At 35.0% G+C, this 18,120-nt stretch overlaps 5 protein-coding genes across 9 annotated transcripts; 1 reads left to right on the forward strand and 4 right to left on the reverse strand.

Moving 5' to 3' along the window:
* Positions 1-2,135: 2,135 nt before the first annotated feature.
* LOC140830423 (tubby-like F-box protein 3) lies at positions 2,136-5,509 on the forward strand. 2 transcript variants are annotated; one of them, XM_073193700.1, is made up of 6 exons: positions 2,136-3,185; positions 3,359-3,446; positions 3,654-3,783; positions 3,858-4,037; positions 4,276-4,767; positions 5,215-5,509. In XM_073193700.1, exons 1-5 carry the CDS (start codon positions 2,835-2,837, stop codon positions 4,751-4,753), a joined length of 1,227 nt encoding a protein of 408 aa, XP_073049801.1. In that variant the 5' UTR covers positions 2,136-2,834; the 3' UTR covers positions 4,754-4,767; positions 5,215-5,509. The 2 variants fall into 2 exon arrangements, with proteins under 2 accessions (XP_073049801.1, XP_073049800.1); XM_073193699.1 differs by having other exon boundaries at positions 2,137-3,185; positions 4,276-4,759.
* Positions 5,510-6,126: 617 nt separating this feature from the next.
* Positions 6,127-8,507, reverse strand: LOC140830424 (membrane-anchored ubiquitin-fold protein 3-like). 2 transcript variants are annotated; one of them, XM_073193701.1, is made up of 5 exons: positions 8,290-8,507; positions 7,785-7,914; positions 7,427-7,645; positions 6,844-7,014; positions 6,127-6,538 (listed from the first exon to the last, which is right to left on the reverse strand). In XM_073193701.1, exons 3-5 carry the CDS (start codon positions 7,554-7,556, stop codon positions 6,480-6,482), a joined length of 360 nt encoding a protein of 119 aa, XP_073049802.1. In that variant the 5' UTR covers positions 7,557-7,645; positions 7,785-7,914; positions 8,290-8,507; the 3' UTR covers positions 6,127-6,479. The 2 variants fall into 2 exon arrangements, with proteins under 2 accessions (XP_073049802.1, XP_073049804.1); XM_073193703.1 differs by having other exon boundaries at positions 7,427-7,667.
* Positions 8,508-10,986: 2,479 nt separating this feature from the next.
* Positions 10,987-11,471, reverse strand: LOC140829648 (glutaredoxin-C11-like). The gene has a single exon (XM_073192954.1). The coding sequence runs from the start codon at positions 11,381-11,383 to the stop codon at positions 11,075-11,077; it is 309 nt and encodes a 102-aa protein (XP_073049055.1). The 5' UTR covers positions 11,384-11,471; the 3' UTR covers positions 10,987-11,074.
* A 2,070-nt stretch (positions 11,472-13,541) lies between these two features.
* On the reverse strand, positions 13,542-17,933 carry LOC140830425 (transcription termination factor MTERF8, chloroplastic-like). Of its 3 annotated transcripts, XM_073193705.1 has the most exons (4): positions 16,146-17,933; positions 14,777-15,053; positions 14,625-14,695; positions 13,616-13,750 (listed from the first exon to the last, which is right to left on the reverse strand). In XM_073193705.1, exon 1 carries the CDS (start codon positions 17,801-17,803, stop codon positions 16,625-16,627), a length of 1,179 nt encoding a protein of 392 aa, XP_073049806.1. In that variant the 5' UTR covers positions 17,804-17,933; the 3' UTR covers positions 13,616-13,750; positions 14,625-14,695; positions 14,777-15,053; positions 16,146-16,624. The 3 variants fall into 3 exon arrangements, with proteins under 3 accessions (XP_073049805.1, XP_073049806.1, XP_073049807.1); XM_073193704.1 differs by lacking the exon at positions 14,625-14,695 and having other exon boundaries at positions 13,542-13,750; positions 14,877-15,053; XM_073193706.1 differs by lacking the exon at positions 14,625-14,695.
* LOC140829579 (uncharacterized) lies at positions 13,549-14,932 on the reverse strand. The gene is made up of 2 exons (XM_073192892.1): positions 14,877-14,932; positions 13,549-13,750 (listed from the first exon to the last, which is right to left on the reverse strand). The coding sequence occupies exons 1-2, from the start codon at positions 14,930-14,932 to the stop codon at positions 13,549-13,551; spliced, it is 258 nt and encodes an 85-aa protein (XP_073048993.1).
* Positions 17,934-18,120: the final 187 nt, after the last annotated feature.

Here is an 18,120-nt window from a genome sequence, read left to right on the forward strand (position 1 = left end):
TACGAAAAAATTCATGTAAACTTAAATAATTATTTGGGACATGTTAGAGTCAAGAAATCAAGAAAAAAATCAGAAACGTAAAATGTCACGATTAGGGGTAAAACGGTCTTTTTACACCTAAAATTAGTAACGGTAAGTTTAGGATGTTGGGCAAGTTCTGGTTCGTTATGGTCCGAGGGTAACTCGGCAAAATTAAGAGATGGCTCGGGGTCGAAGTTTAGGTGTCAAAATGAGTTTTAAAATGAAGAAAAGTTGGAAAACGGCTCACGGGGGTCGGGTCGTGATCCATAAGGGCTAAAATCATATAAAAAGACTAAATTTTGAATTTAGTAATTTTATATTAAAGTTTGGTATTTTTCGGGATTAAAACACCGTTAAAATAATCAAGTAAAGATAATTGAAAATGTCTATTATTTAAGCTAAGTAAAATTACGAAAAAATTCATGTAAACTTAAATAATTATTTGGGACATGTTAGAGTCAAGAAATCAAGAAAAAAATCAGAAACGTAAAATGTCACGATTAGGGGTAAAACGGTCTTTTTACACCTAAAATTAGTAACGGTCATGGCAGTGCCCTAAATGCTATTTTTATGATATTATGTTCGTTGTTAAATGCTTACGAAATGTTCATGATTTATTTATGATTTATTTTAAATGTCCATGAAATTTTATGATTAAAATTGACATTTAAAATACATGATGCATGCTTGGTTTCAAAAGAAAATATATTCATGTATGATTTTTATAAGGTGATGAAAACATGAAAAATATTGATGAAAGTGAAGTAATTGTGACTATGAGAATTTGAAGAATTGAGGTTATGATCAAGATAGGCCAAGGCTCAGTTGACGACCCTATCTCGCTGATGTCCCCGCCGCCCAGTACTGTGGTTTCATGTAGATGGTACCATCGTCATGTCATGTCATGTCACGTCAGGAAAGTCACAATTAATGATCTGAATTCAATCAAGGAAAAGATAAAGTTATGAACATGAAAAGAATCACGCCATGCTATTATGTCATGTTATCATGTTATGTTATGATCAAGGTAAAGGTAAAGGTGAGGCTCATGTCATGCATATCACGAAAATGTTATTTTACGTAAAAGTATTCTCACTGCTGCATGTGATTTTATATATATTACTCGTTACAAAGATTTGGTGTGTTGAGTCTTTAGACTCACTAGGTGTGATGGATGCAGGTGAGGTTGAGGGAGGACTTGACGTATGAGATGACCGGACTGAAGGTGCACACAACCCGAGGACCAGCGCTTCTACTATTTTCTGCACTCATGATTATGGATTATGATTTTACGTTAAAAGATTTCTAAAATCATTTATTTATGCTTTAGAGTGGTTTTGGAGAGGGGGTATGTTTCACGATTATTGCTTTTTAGGTTTGGTAACTCATGCGATGATTTTATCCTTCATGTCTATTCACTTGATTTTAAAATGCTAGCTAGCGAATGTTCTAGATCATGGGCAAAATATTTTCATGGGCGGTCCGAATTAAAATAAAAAATAAAAAATTTCCTAGTACATTTTAAACACAAAAACACGGGACGTTTCAGGACGGGTCTGAAAAATTGAACCCGAGACCCAACCCACGACCCATTTAGTATGCCCAAACCCACCCCATACACGCGGGTCTATTGTGGGTCTCGATAAAACCCGGACCCATTGACATCCCTATATCCAAGTCTCTTCTGTAGCGGTTATTAGAGAAGAAGGTGAAACGATCGTCCCTTTTTAAATTTTTTGAATAAGTGTGGTAAATCTGCATAAACCGACCTTATTATCAAAATTAAAAATATATAATATAATTGAAGCAACCAAACAAAATTTCTATTTCTAATAAATTAAAGGTAGAAAATTGTGTGAGACGGTCTCATGAGTCTTATTTTGTGAGCCGGATTTCTTATTTGGGTAATCAATGAAAAAATATTATTTTTTATGCTGAAAGTATTACTTTTATTGTGAATATCGGTAAGATTGACATGTCTTACAGATAAATATCTATAAGATCGCCTCGCAAGAGACCTACTCTATGTAGAAAGTTTGACTAAAACTAAATTTGACCCGATTAATATATACCGACCCGAGGAGGATTCGAGAACCGAAAGAGACGCTTTCAGCGTTATTCCCTGTCGCGGAAAAAAACGTGATTGTATAACCTGCAAAATTGATATGACGAAATTCGCCAAACCCTAATCATCCCCTTTTTTTCCTCTTCGCCACACAATCCCCGATTTGTTAATTGAAGAGTTCTGATGAGTCTGAACATGGGTTTTACACGTTAACTCCATAATCGGTCTATTTTTCGTTCTGGGTCCTCTCTTTTTTTATTTTGTACGAGTGTCGGTGTTTTTGGTTGGTTAACTATGTGAAATTGTTTCTGTTGGGAGGATCAATTGTGCTGGTTCGTGGTGGAATTGTCAATATTATGTGATCTGGGGTTTTTGTGATCGCTAGATTTATTCGTGTGTCTATTTGATTCGCGTGTCTTTAATTTTTGGGGTAAACGTTGGATTTTATGTTTGGAGTTTTGTGTAAATGTTTCTTGTCAGCCGATGGTTTCTTTGTATAATTTGGAGGGTAGCATAAAGCTAGCTGTATTTATTGGTGTTGAAACAGAATTAGGTGAAGCATGTTTTCCCGCAGCTTCATTTCTTGATGTTAAAGGATATATGTTTACTGGAGTTTACCGGGCATTATGATTTTGATGATCGAAAATTTAAAGATTTGTCTCTCTGGATATGTGATTAGTTTCAATTGCCCGTGATTGAAAGAGAAATAGTTGGTTTAGTATATACTTAATCAGTTAATTGGTTAATCATGTCATTTAAGAGTATAATTCAAGACATGAGAGGTGAGTTCGGGAGCATATCTAGGAAGGGTTTCGATGGGAGGTTCAGTCATGGGTTGAGGTCAAGGTCTCATCGAGTAACCGAGGATTCTTCAGTGGCTGTTTTGGATGCTTTGAAGCAGAGCTGTTGGGCCAATATGCCACCAGAACTCTTGAGGGATGTGCTGATAAGGATGGAGAAGTCGGAGTGTGCATGGCCCTCGAGAAAGAACGTGATTGCTTGTGCAGGTGTTTGTAGGAGCTGGAGGGAAATAATGAAAGAAATTGTCAGAAACCTAGAAGTCTCTGGCAGTGTGACATTCCCCATTTCCCTGAAACAAGTATTTTTTCATCACTCTTTAGTGTCCTCCACCTTTACAGTTAGATTTAAGAAAGTAATGTAATGCAGACAATTAATTACTCAGCTGTTGGGCGTATTTGCATTAGCATGTATTCTTGATATTCTCTTCCCTCTCTAGCACTAGCTGAGAAAGTTTTTGCTCGTTTGCTGCAGCCTGGTCCAAGAAATACCTTAATTAATTGTTTCATAAAGCGGAACCGCGGAACTCATACATATCACCTTTACCTCAATTTGAGTCAAGGTAAGTTGCCATATGTTTTAAAGAGTGATTTTCGTATTTGAAGTCTTAACATTATTTATCTTTGTTTGCTTTCATATTTTAAGTCATGAATATGTTTCCACAAACCATTTTATCTTATTCTAACTAATGTACCCAAGATGGCGGATGGGTTCTTGCTTCAAAAGCTTACTATATTGTTCCAGTGTTCACCTGTTAATCTTTTGACAGCTTCAAATGATGACGGGAAATTCCTCCTTGCTGCTCGAAGATTCAGACGGCCAACATACACTGACTACATAATATCTCTCAATGCTGATGATATATTTAAAGGCAGCACCAACTATATTGGAAAGTTGAGGTAAACCTTATTTTAAATGCAACTTCGGCTTCTAAAGCTTACAGACTGGAGTCACTCTTATTTGGTGGTGGCAGGTCTAATTTTTTTGGGACCAAGTTTATGATCTATGATGCCCAGCCACCAAACGCCGAAGCGAAAGTTACTAAATCTCATTCCTCTAGGTTAGTTGGAATGAGACAAGTATCTCCAAGAGTCCCTGCAGGAAACTATACTGTGGCTCATGTTTCATATGAGTTAAATGTCTTGGGATCGAGGTCAGAAATTTGTCCATGTGTATGAAATTTCTTTTTTAAGTACAAACTTTAGAAATTTAAGCTGAAGTGTCTGGGATTGATTCACTAAGTGAACTGACAAAAGAGAACCACTTTATTGTTTAACATTTTCTGAAGAACGACCTACTTTTCCAAGTATATATTGCTTTGTATCGAAGATGACCGTTGATAAGTTATGACGCTGTTCACTTGCTAATGTTAATAAACACCACTAGTGCAGGGGTCCAAGACGAATGCAGTGCGTCATGGATGCTATACCTGCTTCTGCAACCGATCCAGAAGGTGTAGCTCCCACGCCAACTGAATTCTTGCCAGGAAACCTGGATTCCTTTCCTTCCCTTCCATTTTTTAGATCAAAATCATCTCGAGTGGATAGTTTTCGATCTGGGTCCGGACAATTGTCGACACAGAAAAATGAAAAACTTGTTTTGAAAAACAAGACTCCCAGATGGCATGACCAACTCCAGTGCTGGTGTCTCAACTTCAATGGGCGCGTAACCGTGGCCTCGGTGAAGAACTTTCAACTGGTTGCATCGGTTGAGACTGGAACTGGTGTACAAGAGCAGGAGAACGTCATTCTCCAGTTTGGGAAAGTGGGAAAGGATGTCTTCACCATGGACTACCAGTATCCAATCTCTGCTTTCCAGGCATTTGCCATTTGTCTCAGCAGCTTTGACACCAAGATTGCTTGTGAATAACATCAGGTTCTAAGGTCGCCTCAGTTCAGCAATTTTTTTTAACTTTTCCTCCCCCTTCATGAATCATCAAAATATGTGGGGAAGATGAGATGGGTTTTTCTTCTCATCATCATTCTGAGAAGTATTGATCCAAATCCTATCCCAAATGAGTAGCCCCTTGTTCAAGGGGCGAAACTGGGAAACCTGATTAATGAGGGCGACATAAGGCTTGGGGGTGGAATAGTTTTTTTTTAGAAAAATCACTATAAATTTTCTAATTCTTTTTGCTTGAGGGGGGGAAACGCACTCAACAATCGGCGAATAACTAAACACGATACATAGCTGAATGGATAGGTTAATAATAGTAATACCTCGGCTTGCCATTATCACGTCAATAGTTCAACTTCACCATCCGTTTATTTAAGTTTACATCAAGGGAACATAGCTGTTAAGATTATCACTCATTCGGTTAAACTTGGCAGGTGCAATTGGAGAATGCTGGGATGTCGCCACGGTTGTCTTCCCAAAAGAAGTCATTAAAGAATTTGAATATATTTGTTACTGCTGCTTGCTTAAACCTTCTCTGGTTTGTCTTTTTTTCCTATTTAGTGTACATAAATATCAGCTCTCGTGATTCTGATCTAACATTTGGAGTCACGTGTTACACTGTGTGACAACTTACAAATGATTTTAGGCTTTGAATAACCATTTTAACTTGGTTTAATTTGTGGATTTGTTGTCTATGTAACGGTAACCTGGTTTAAGTATTTTGGAGAATTCTCAGATTGTTCAAACATCATATGAAAACATGATCGATTTTTCTTTCATAATCAACTGAAAGAAGAGGAAGAAAATGTTAAATTGCTCGAGGTTATATTGTAAACCATAGCAATGAGGCTCCGTTGTATTTAGTCAGGCATGTTCAGATTACTCAAAATCTGAAATTGATATATGAAAAACTCCTAACCCACCTTCTTCAATTAGTATATCTTGTGATAACGAATTTTTTTAATAAAAAGATGTTAGATAAAATTTAAATACTCATTCGATTGAGAAGCAGATGGGTTGCTAATACCTCATAAATACTATGCAATCTGCACTAGAATCGATTCATCGAGTAAGGTAGGTTTGTTGAATCGAGATACAAGTGAAAAATTAGAGGTTGGAATCGCTCGACATGGACAAAAATTCAAGAACTACATTATTGAATGATTTATGTATTTTGGTAGGATGTTATAAGAGACGGTCCGTGTTTTCCGTTTTAAACGGTGGAAGAAGAATAATGGTATGTTTCTAAAATGATTCTAAAACTTATTTACCATACATACATATATATCGTTTATCTACGTATATATATATATATCTAAAAATTGTGATTATACTATTCCCCAAGAAACTAAAACTCGAGAAAATCTTCAGCTCACGAGGGGAGAAATTAAGCAGTTCGGTACGATGAATTTTGATACAGAGTTATTAATTGTTAATGCTGGGCAGTTAATGCTGGGCAGAAACTAAGGGGCACAAATCCATATCCTGTTCAAAAGCAAATTTTACAATAATCACCATCTCGAACAAACTTTGATCACAACTAAAAAAATGCAACCTTCCAAATCCTAGATGCCCATCAGATGAATCGTTCTTCTTTAAAAAAAAAAACAAAACAAAACCTTCATATTCTTTTTGCAGAGAACTGTTTAAAAAAAAAGGGAAATGCTCTATGCAGACATATGGTTCAAGATTCTGTGGTCTAAAGGATGGTGCACGAGCATAACATCTGATTTTGTTTATCAGCAGCGCTGTTTTTATCTGCATTGCACCCATGACGAATTTGAGTTAGACCATTTTGTAGAATAAATTATATTTGCATCCAAAGAACAATATGTCCACAGATAATATCACGTGAAATGGATCGATATTTTGATCCTATGAGGGTAATTACCTTTCTAGTTTCAGTGAAAATAAACAATTTGCAGGTCAGTAGCTTGGAATTTATCCCATAACCATGTCAATAAAAATGTAACAGGATCTGAATGATATCACATGGATATGATGTATAATGCCAATATTTTATGCTGAGATTAATGTGTAGAAAAACATAAACATAAACATACCTGTTTTTCGTTTAGCAACAGGAGGCTGTACAACCACATGCATTGTAATAACTCCACCAGGAAGGTCACCAACATGTACTCTTGACTCAGCAAGTGTCTCTCCATCGTCCAAAACTTTTCCCGCATGTATTAGTTTCATATCATTCACAGACTTTGGTGCCACTGATTTATCTGAATAATTGTAGGGGTTTAGTAAAAATAAAAGAGGACAAAAGGTTGAAAACCAATCAAAGATACATTCAATAGAAAGCAATTCCTAAATGGTCCAAAGAACTTCGTCAATGATATCAGATATACACATCATATCATACATGTTTTGGACATGTTAGTCAATACAAGGGACCGTGAATTTGCCTATTTTGATTCTGCAAGACCAAAATAATATCCACAAGTATTGTCAACTGAAAATACAACAAGGAATAAGCCATTGAAGCATAACATGTCCATGAAGCATTATTTGACTGCTAATTTCTTTCAGGTTTCATCACAATGAAATCTCAATGCAACTTACAACAGTAGAAACAAGGAGAAAAAGGTAAATACCACAATTTTTTTCCTTAAAAAGTCATAGCATAACCACAACCTTGAGGCCACTCAGATAGAATCCTTTGCTTAAGAGTAGCAATATTTGTGGACGCTGAGTAGGTTCTATGACCTATATCTGTCCCATCGAAAATTCTGAACTTAAGTTCAAGTTGTTCTCCTTCAGCCATAGCAACCCTTCTTTTGAATATTTTCCAAATACCAAATCAACACCAATCTCAAGTCTTCGAGTGAGAGAATCCGATTCACTGAAATTCACCTGCTCAACAAGAATTTCAGACCTATGGTAACCAATTTCACTATTCATATATCAATAAAATGAAATTTAAACATTCAAACATGATAAAACATTCCCAATCCCAATTACAAAAACCAAGTACAGTCAAGGTTTTGCGCACCTCCTTCAATCCAAAAAAACCATCAAGAAATTGCAATAGCAACCGCACATCTGAATCATCAACCAGGGGACCAAGGAACCACTTCATAAGATCCCAAAAGCTTCTCTTATCACATAAAATTTCAAAGTACCTGTACCACACATCCAAAAGATACACTGTAAAATTTTCCAATCACAAAATAGATAGACCAAAAAAATGCAGATACAGTTCCAAACTACTAAAAAAAATCCTTCAATTTCACCTAATAATATCTGTAAAAACGTAAATTGTTCTTAAAATTCCACATCTAAAACAAAATAAAAAATCCCATCTAACCGAAGCTTGCAACCTTAATATCAATCACATCAATTGAATAACTTTCCACTTAAACCAGCACTTGATTTCGATTATTTTCTTTCTCAATTGAACCTAAAAATTGGAAATATATGTAAACAAAAATCAAACGCCAAACAAACACACACAGACACATACACAGCACAAAAGAACGAAACATCAAACTATTTACCCAATCTAGAACCCATTCCAGGAAAAGGTCAAAGAACATTAAGAGTACAACACAGCCGGAGATAAGGCGTCGCCGCTAACAATCGCCGATTCGATGCAGAGAGAGAAGGGGAGGGGATTTGGAGGATTTGATTGTGTTAGCTCATCAGTCCCTTTCATATGTCCAAGAACGTTTTGAAGTAATAATGATGATAAATGAATAGCGACTTCAAGGCAAAAACGTTTTAAGCCAGACTATTGAATGCGACTTATACTCGTTGGCCCCTTCAGTTGAGTTTTACGATTTAAAAATATTTATATTATCTATATATATTTTATATTATTTTTATATTATATATCTTTTAAGGTACTTCACCTCATTATTCTAAAATTCAAGCATTTTTATATATTAAATTTGTGAACTAAACACAAAACGAGCGTGAGATTTGAACTATTATATACGATTTTAAATATTTGACTTTTTTACAAAACGTTGTTAGATCTTTACTTAAATTTGATAATATCGAAAGAAAAGTTGGATATTTATTTAAAATTCTTAATAGTTTAAATACACTTTGAACCAACTAACTAGAAAGTGCAAGGATGCAAAGCAAAAAAGGTGAACGAATCAATCTCATTAATGAAGAAATGTGACCTCTATTTGAAGTAAGAGTCGGTCTCTTATGAGACGATCTCACAAATTTTTATCTATGAGACGTATCAACCCAACGATATTCACAATAAAAAGTAATATTCTTAGCATAAAAAGTAATACTTTTTCAATTCATGGATGACCAGAATAAGAGATCCGTCTCACAAAATACGACCCGTGAGACCGTCTTACACAAATTTTTGTGAATTATATATATAAAACCTAGAAGGATTGAATTCCACAAGAAATATAATAAAAACAAACAACAAATGAAGTAAAATAGCGAGTAAAGTTGATGTATGGTTTTTCCAAGCTCCTGAAAACCTAAGAATAAGGGTGAAGTAGAAGGCTTATTGTATGTCTTAAAAACGAATGTTGCATCGATTTGGATTCACTGTCTTTACATTTAAAAGTCACAGTTATTTAAGTCTAGAATGCACTCTAGGCATCGGCCCTCGGGTTGAGTTAAGATGCAAAGAACCTGCACTCGAGTTCGCCGGGCTACATTGGCTTAATCCCTCAGTTAGTACCATAGACCTGAAAAGAAGTCTGTCTCGTTATATATTACACCCATTGAGTTGGGAGCTCTGATCTGTGATCACCTCAATGGAAAATATGAAGAAAATTATGCTTTTTCTTGGTTTTGTTAGTTTGTTTATTTCTTTATATATAGCTGGTTTTTATTTATGTACTGAACTAAGTTTGTGAATCAGGCAATTATCTTGTCGGACACTAATTTTAAACAAGTTCGGTTTGGGGTGGAACTATGAATTCATTGGAGGGGATGGAATAGATTTCAACTCATAATGAGTGAAAATGGAAAATGTCTTTATCTTTGTGAAATGTCATGTAATCAATTTCCATGCATTTCCCAACAATAAAATATTTTCTCTTAAATTCCAAAAAATCATGCAACTTCCGAGCAAGACAAGATCGTCGTATTTTACCGAATGTTAAAACTCGTAATCCTGTCGCATTAATTAAGGTATCATATTCTACAGACACCTACAAGGCATATTCTTCCAGTTGTTGGGTGTTACCTTCTCCCGTCGATATTTAATATTCTTCCCGAAAAAAGATTCCGAACGACAAGGCTTTCGGTGCATGGTGGTGAATCTTGGGTTGCCGCCGCCCACAACTAAATTGTGTGCCAAGTAATGAGTTGGGCCATCCCATTTTGATATATATCTTTCTAAAAGAAAGAAATATATATATATATATATATATATATATATATATATATATATATATATATATATATATATATATATATATATATATATATATATGGGTAACATTAATTATTTGAGACTTTTTATATGATAAGACTTTGGAGTGCATCACTTGCAAAGTATTATATATATGTTTCAATTATATTATTTACAAAATTTTCGAGGTTATATAAAATTTCAATATAAAATTAGGGAAATATTGAAAATTAATAGATCTCTGTAATTATGAAGTATATTAATATTTAATATATGAATATAATCTATAACACAATAAATTTTCTCCATTCCATCTTTTAAAACTTAACAAACGAACACTTCGAAATTTTTTTAAAATTAACAATCACATCTTTTTGAAGTGAAAGTAGATTATCGATCGTTAGTTTTTGCACAACGATTTCATGCATTGTTAATGAATTAATCAAAGAATTATTTAAGTAAGAGAAATAATTGATTTGAATTGATCAAAGAATTTGAATAATTATATGTGTGTGTCAGTAGAAAAATTCAACCTTAAAAACTTATGCATCAATTTTCCAAGATTTTGTTCATTCGAAAAGAGTTGATTTGGCGTATCCATTCACACATCACAACGTGTGATACAAATTAAATAGTTGCAATCGTGCATCTAAAAACCCAAACAAAGTTGAAGAATTGCACAAAAAGTTGGATATTGTCATTTTAGATAATTCTAACAAATTTCGAACAAAAAGCAAATGTAAAACATTCGGCACATCATTATCACAAAGTCACAATCTTTATAGCAAAAGTGTCTAAAAATAGGCTCAAGCCAAGAAAACATTCCAACAATTAAACAAAAGTCATTTTTTTTAATCACAATTAAGAATTAACCGAGTGATCAATCAGCGCCTAAACTCCCAAGACTATAGGTCCCGAGTTCGAGTTATAAATCTTTGGCCTAAAGGCTAAAACCAGATGGCCTTGGCATTAATCAGCATTTGCTTTAAAGTTCCATCAACATGAAGGGTGATGACAGCTTTGGTTGTACCAACAAATTGTCCACCAATAAATACACAAGGGACAGTTGGGTTGGAGCCTAGTCCTCTCAAGGCCAACTCCATCTCCCTCCCGTTTTCATCCTGATCGAGCTCGTGTATTGCAGGGCTCGCGCCTAAGTCGTAGAACAAAGCTTTGATACTGTGACACATGCAACACGAGCTCTTTGTGAAGATGACCACAGCTTTCTGGGAAGCCAAATCCCTGATTCTCTCCATAGGTTTCCAAGACTTTTGCCAAACTTTGGTGGCCAATGTTAGGAAAACAAAGAGTTGGTTTGAATTTTGAGGGTGTGTATGTCTGTGTGTTTGAGTCCTTATTTATAGAGGACAGTTGACAGTTATTGGATTATGTTTGTGCATCTTCATTGAAAATGGGGAGTATAAAATTCCTTTTCAAGATACTTGTTTCGGATAAAGATAAATAAAGGGATATAACATCAAAGTCATACAACTCAATTTATTATTGTCGAGTTTTTTTTTTTTTTTTTTTATTGAAAGTCAAACATGGACCCTAGATATTTGGACAAATGATAACAAAGAGTATAATACCCCCACAGCCCACTGTATGGTCTCATTTCACATAATTATTCCAAAGGAAATATGAAGATCCACACCTAAAAGACCATTCTTATTAGCAATACTTTGAAAAAACCGATGTTTATGACAATCTATCCCAAAGGAAAGCTGCCTTTTCCATTGTGTCGATCTCAACTGAAAGCATCAATATTATGCAATGACCCCCAAAGGATAGCCAAATACCAAAGTATCAGCTCTAGGTGGAAAAACCTTCCTAGCACATGAACCAATCCATAATTTCTTACGAAAGTAATTTGAGATTATAGCAAACTCACATGTCGATTTATGGGAAAGTTTCTAAAGATTTTTGATGAACATGTCTTGCTTTTCGGCTTGTGAAGCTGGGCATCAAATATCCAATGAAGATAAATATAGACTTTCACATTGAGTTTGTGTGAAACTTATATACAAACAGATCTATACAAGTATTAAGTCTTGCTCGCATGCTACTCGTACAACCTAGGCAGCGACGATTTATGCTGGTTCAACATTTAGTTTCTGTACATTCGAATCATTATCACACCTAGATTTTTTTTATTAAAAAAGATGATAATAGTTTTGAATGTGTGGAAGAGGCAGAAAGTTTGGGATATATATCCCTTGGTGGTGTGGGAGAAATTCTATCTTTTGTAAACCAATGCTATCATGCCAACGTACCTAGTGTAGTACCAACCAGTTACCATAGATTCACTAAAGTTTACTCAAAATTCAATTTTTTTTAATTACCAATGAAAATTGAATATTCAGTACTGTATATAAATTCGGATTTCAAACAAAGAGATGTAATTACAATTCGAGTGTTTGATACTTTATTCTTCTTCTGGTTTCTGTCGTTGGATGGATTCTTGGCTGATGTGTAAAAACTATTATGATAAGAACTTATCCAATTCAATGCAACTTTAGAATCTGACTCAAGGATCATACCTTTTGCATTATATCCCAGTTAAAAAGAAACAAAAAATCTGAGCTAAAAAAAAACATTTTCAAGAGAATGCTTCATATATTAGTCATGCAGCAAAGCAGAAAGAAATTAGCTGATAAAGTGATAATAACTGTACCACAAGCTTTTGTAAGGATGACAATGTCATAAAAGATAAATTGACTCAGCTAAATATATCTATCGTGTCAGGGGCGCTGGAGCGGACTCGATGGGGCATGCAAGGGCTGTCTTATCAACAAAAAAACACGAGTAATTTTTGTAAAAAAATTAAATGTACCCCCAAAATTCCAATAAAATGAGCATATTATATGTCATCTCTAGCATCACAATTTGGTTCGTTTATCTTCTCAGGATTCCCGTGTCCACCCACGCCAATCAAGCGTGTCCAAAACAGAACAACACGAGACAGACAGATGCCAACCTTTGTGGTACTTTTTGGATCTTAGAGACATAACATTGCCATTCTTGGTCCTTATCTCTATTATGTTCATATGTTACCATATTTCTTTCAACAATCAAACACTTAGGCTCCTAGAACCGTGGCTATAATCGATCTGAGTTACTTGCAAGCAGAGCTCAACTTGAGCACTAATTTTCTCAGGCTCGAGTACTTGAGTTTAGAGAATTTTTTTTTTCACTTTTAATTTCTACTATTTTTTATAATTTTTTTTTATCAATTATGCTTAATCAATCGTAAATCACGTACTTAAATATTCATTCTAAATCAAGAAAACTTACCATGCATTTGTTCTGTATTTCTAAGGAATCAAATGTCATTCAACTTAAGCAGAATCGTGCATACAAAATTGGGAGGTACTTACAAGTTGCACCATTTCACAAAGGATAAAACAATTTTCTGGGGAAATTACATTTTGTCATGGCTTATGAAGTCTCTCAAGAAAGGGCTGTTTCGCTCAACATAAGCATTTCTTCGCCAGTTTTCCACCGCTTGGTTCACAGTTGATTTGGCTTTGTTAATCTCCTCAGCAGTAAACTTGTGTTCTATAATTCCCAATGGTCCAGGTTGCAGCACATTAACAACAGTTTCCATTTCCTGCTCCAACTGCCTGCATAAAGAAGAAACAAAGAATGTGTTACTTGTCCCAACATGAGGACTGAAATCTTGTTGATGTACCATACAACATAGGTTATAACTTGTGGTAATGATATCATTCAACTATTCAAATATTTTTAACCATATGAAAATCAACAATTCATGCGTTATACTTTGATCGTTGTGCCAACAATAGTTTCAACTTGCAATTTGTAGAAATTAAATACCTAATCTCGGCTTTGATATTAATTAAAGAACCTATCGTCTGTCCTTAAACTAAAAATTATTGTAACTGATAGTTATGGGTGCATCTCAAATCTTTTAACATGTAATGCAACTCAAACACCACGTTTGATCTTTATGCCATATAGGAAACCATGCAGCAACATTTAAAATATTAAGGAGTTTTTATTCCTTCTATTACTGAAATTTACTCAAGCCCCATGTATCTCAACATCATGGCAATAAACCACAAAGAATGTCCGGTTAAGTCTAGTTTTGGAAAATCGTAGCACCTTCCCGGACACATGGAGTAGAACTACACATAGGGCAGTCTTTTTTGAACATCAAACACTAGCAAATACGAAATATACATGGAGATGCAGGAAAAGTTCCCCCTTCAAGCAATTCACAGCCATGATAACAGTTAGAGCTTAGAATCAAAGAAATTAGCTGGCGAGGTTATTTTCATGCATTTGACTGGCCGATCTCACAATTCTGTTTTCCTGAGCTTCTCAGTGAAGATTTCTACTCAAAAGAACCAGTAACACTCGTGCACGTAAAATTCCAAATTCAACTTTTTTAAAACTACACTATGAATGTAGAACTTTTTCAATGCATCTACAGTTCCATCCAAGAATTCCAAGTATAAACCATTTTCTACTAACCTGAACCTACGCGAGCATCGTCCTTTCAGTGACTATAAAATTGGTTACAAGATCTCAAAAGTACCATTGAGCTACTACATACGCATCAATCAACTACCATGATCGCAAATCGAAAAAAAATGCCAGATAATAAACAAGAATCAATATTTAACCTTCGAATACGTAACCCAAAAAAATTGAACCGGATTCATTGAAGAAGAATAGCAGCAATTTCAATCACTTGGACAAATCAACACATGTAAATTATAGAACCTGAAGAATCTCGAGAATGGTAAAGATCGTCCCAGCGATGGTAGAGATGGAGCCATAGCAACACACTTGCAGCCTAAATTTCACACCAATTTGCTCATTACCAGTGCCCTAGAGGACCGAAACCATTTCCTCTCTTAATTTAGTGAATGCGCTTTTTAAAAGCGTTGGGTTACACACCTGTGAATCAACGAGTTTTCTTAAATTATTATCATTTGTTTCTAACTTTAATAACCATGGGTAAGCTATCCAATTATTATTATTATTATTATTCTTCTTGTGTTTTTTGAGTGATCAATGAAATAATTTTCCAAACGTTCAAAAATTTCCGCGAAATAAAATCTTTTAATCTGTTTTAAATTTTATTTTAGGTAATCCATGAATTATAAGGTGATAAATTATATTTTATTTATTTTTTGAGTTGAGAGAGGAATTTGTAACAATTGTATCTCATATTCGAGTTATCGTCCAAAATTTTAGATCTTGATATCGGATATGTTATTTATTAGCTATCGGCGCATCTACGAAAGTGATAAATTTTAATATAAACATTTGAGGTTGATCTAGGGCAAGAGCATATGCCATACATTAACATCATAGAGTTCAGGCACATCCTTCTCAAATCTCATATTTAGTCACAAATTTCTCCAAGAATGAGTCTCCAAAGGTTGCAAAAACGTACCCGTTTTAGCTTTCTTTGGCAATCAAATCCCAGGATGACAAAACCCTAATGACAGTACATCTGGGAATTACCCTGTTTTCCAAATTATAAAAGCAGAATTGCTGGGCAACTTACAAGCATTCCGGGACTCCCACCCTAACAAGAAAATCCATAGTTGTAGAGATCTTATTTTGAGACATGATCATGCAATTAGGATGCCTCCTAAAGGCCAAGTAGATATCATCTCTTGACCATCCCCAGCTACTGTAAGTGTAGTAACACTGATCCCAAATCTCTCTATCCAAAGAATATTTCTTTATATGAGAACACATTAACCAACATGAAAAGAATATTTGGCTCTCATTGGATCTACAATGGAGGTAATACCACACTATAGCGTCAAACTAACCAAATATGTATCCAAGGTTTCAAACTTGTGTCAGGGTCGTAAATTATATTTGGTAGTAAATTTACATTATCCATAAAATAAATTTTATAGATTAATACACAACATATTGAGAATACCAAGACAAATATAAGTTTGGGTAACTTTAAAGTTTGAATTTTGAGCCGCTAAGTATAGCTCTTTGGCAAATAAAATTACATTATACCTTAAGTAGGAGACTATCAACCTCACTTTTACTCCATTTCCTATGGTCTTGAATTAGGCACCATCAATTTCCTTGTTCTCTATAGCTTCAAGCGATTGTACAAAATCAAGGACATGAAAGATAAGAAAATAACATCCCGGGGGAGATAGAATTTGTGGTGGGTTCTTCACGTGTTCGAGATTCGAGATCATGACAAAGGTATCAGAGTCGATCCCCATGACAGTATCGAAGCCAAATACTCACTCTACGGTACAGAGTCTGTACCATCTTATTTCAAAGAACCAGCTAGAATCACATGCTGCAAATTTTAAATTCATTTATACTAGTAAACTTGATCTTCAAACACTCACTAGTAAACTTCAACTACTCAAGAAACAATGTTTCAAGAATTTTTTTCAGGTATTGTCATAAATATCTCAATGGCACCTGACATGGAAAAGAAATAGATACAAGTTACAGAACAATCACTAATTTTTGCGTCATAATTCACCACTTCCCTTCCCTTCATAAATATCGAGTAGTCGAGGCAGCTTGATTAAGTATCGATTCACGTATTTTTCCAGGAATTGCTTCTCGGCAGGGCACATTGCACTAGCCAAGCTCCAACCATCCTTAACAAAACCATTCAAGAACAAGTGATGGAGAACAGAGTACCTCGGAATTATTCTCTTCTCCATACTGTAAAATATAAGATAAGGCATTTGAGCAATCGATCTGGAGTCACGCCCCATTTTGTTAACAACAAAATCCAAGAATCTAGAGATTTTCCCCTCGGATAAGACCATACATTGAGGTTGTTTCCTAAATGCCATATATATGTCATCCTTGGACCAACCCCAATTAGTATAAGTCTTATAGCATCTCTCCCAGACATCTTTACCACCCTTCCATGCTCGGCAATGTATCGCCAGAACAAAAGCTGTTTTCAATGGATTAATACCCATTTCAATAACCTCAGAAACAATTTTCTTGAATGATTCATGCTTCTGGGTGAAAACATGGGGATAATGAAACAGAACAAACTCGATACAGCGTTGGGGCACTCCGAGTTCCCTCAATAAAGCAAAATTCTGAATGATTTTTTTATCAAGACCATGATCGAAAATCCAAGACCCCCGCCTAAAAAGAATACCAACTTTTCTAGATCCAACTACATCCTTGAGGTATTCAAAAACGGGAACCACCTGCTTCTCCAGACTTCTTGTCAAGTACCTAGGGTGTTTTACAATGGCTTCCACCAAATCGGCTTCGGAAATCCCGGTAGAATGTAAGAAAAACTCAATCTTTGGCAAAAAGGACTTTTCAGGATTGGATACCAGAATAAGGGGTCGCCTAGAAACCAGCTCAGCGATTTGAGTTTTGCCAAATCCATGATTTTCAAGAAAACCCAATACATTATTTGCTCTGTCTGGGCTATCAAAATGCACCTTACCCGAAGCAGAAACAGCCTTCTCCCGAGACAGGCCGCATGAGTTCATCAAGTACGAGATTACATACTCTTTTTCAGGCGTTACTTTCTTGGAGGAAACCGGTTCACTATTGCACGGAGAAGTTCCAGCTCCCCAGTTCGCGAGTGATCGTTTACCATTTTCAAGACTGCAGAAATTGGCCAAGGCTTGGATTTTACCGATTCTGAAAAGAATCAAGCGGCGAAACATTTGCTTGTATGGAGGTAATTGAAGCTAGAAAAGATTAAACGAAAATTTTCAATTTGAGTAAGGCTTCAAAAATGGATAAATCCTGAACTGGAGATAAACCCTACTTTTAAGACTGAATGACGAGGGGAAAATGTTTTGATTGCATCAAAATAACGAAAAATTAAAATTTAATATATTAAAACTTTTGAAAAATTAAATTATTAAAATTCAAAATTGAACAGAATAAAAAAATCATTTTACCACAAATTAAATTAGCTCTTATAATTTTAATTATATTAAATAAATTATATCAATTTAATATAATGAAGATATAAAAT

Source organism: Primulina eburnea, chromosome 4 (assembly GCF_022965805.1).
Source record: "Primulina eburnea isolate SZY01 chromosome 4, ASM2296580v1, whole genome shotgun sequence".
Taxonomy (NCBI): domain Eukaryota; kingdom Viridiplantae; phylum Streptophyta; class Magnoliopsida; order Lamiales; family Gesneriaceae; genus Primulina; species Primulina eburnea.

Coding starts and splice junctions, on each gene's coding strand:
- LOC140830425 (XM_073193704.1), bottom strand. CDS start 17,803: ATGTTTCGCCGCTTGATTCTTTTCAGAATCGGTAAAATCCAAGCCTTG.
- LOC140830424 (XM_073193701.1), bottom strand. CDS start 7,556: ATGGCTGAAGGAGAACAACTTGAACTTAAGTTCAGAATTTTCGATGGG. Junction 7,015..7,426: donor TCTATCTGAGTGGCCTCAAG/GTTGTGGTTATG, acceptor ACAATTATTCAG/ATAAATCAGTGGCACCAAAG. Junction 6,539..6,843: donor TGTTGCTAAACGAAAAACAG/GTATGTTTATGT, acceptor GGTGCAATGCAG/ATAAAAACAGCGCTGCTGAT.
- LOC140830423 (XM_073193700.1), top strand. CDS start 2,835: ATGTCATTTAAGAGTATAATTCAAGACATGAGAGGTGAGTTCGGGAGC. Junction 3,784..3,857: donor AACTATATTGGAAAGTTGAG/GTAAACCTTATT, acceptor TGGTGGTGGCAG/GTCTAATTTTTTTGGGACCA. Junction 4,038..4,275: donor TTAAATGTCTTGGGATCGAG/GTCAGAAATTTG, acceptor CCACTAGTGCAG/GGGTCCAAGACGAATGCAGT.
- LOC140829648 (XM_073192954.1), bottom strand. CDS start 11,383: ATGGAGAGAATCAGGGATTTGGCTTCCCAGAAAGCTGTGGTCATCTTC.
- LOC140829579 (XM_073192892.1), bottom strand. CDS start 14,932: ATGGCTCCATCTCTACCATCGCTGGGACGATCTTTACCATTCTCGAGA. Junction 13,751..14,876: donor CCATTCTCGAGATTCTTCAG/GTTCTATAATTT, acceptor TTCTTTATGCAG/GCAGTTGGAGCAGGAAATGG.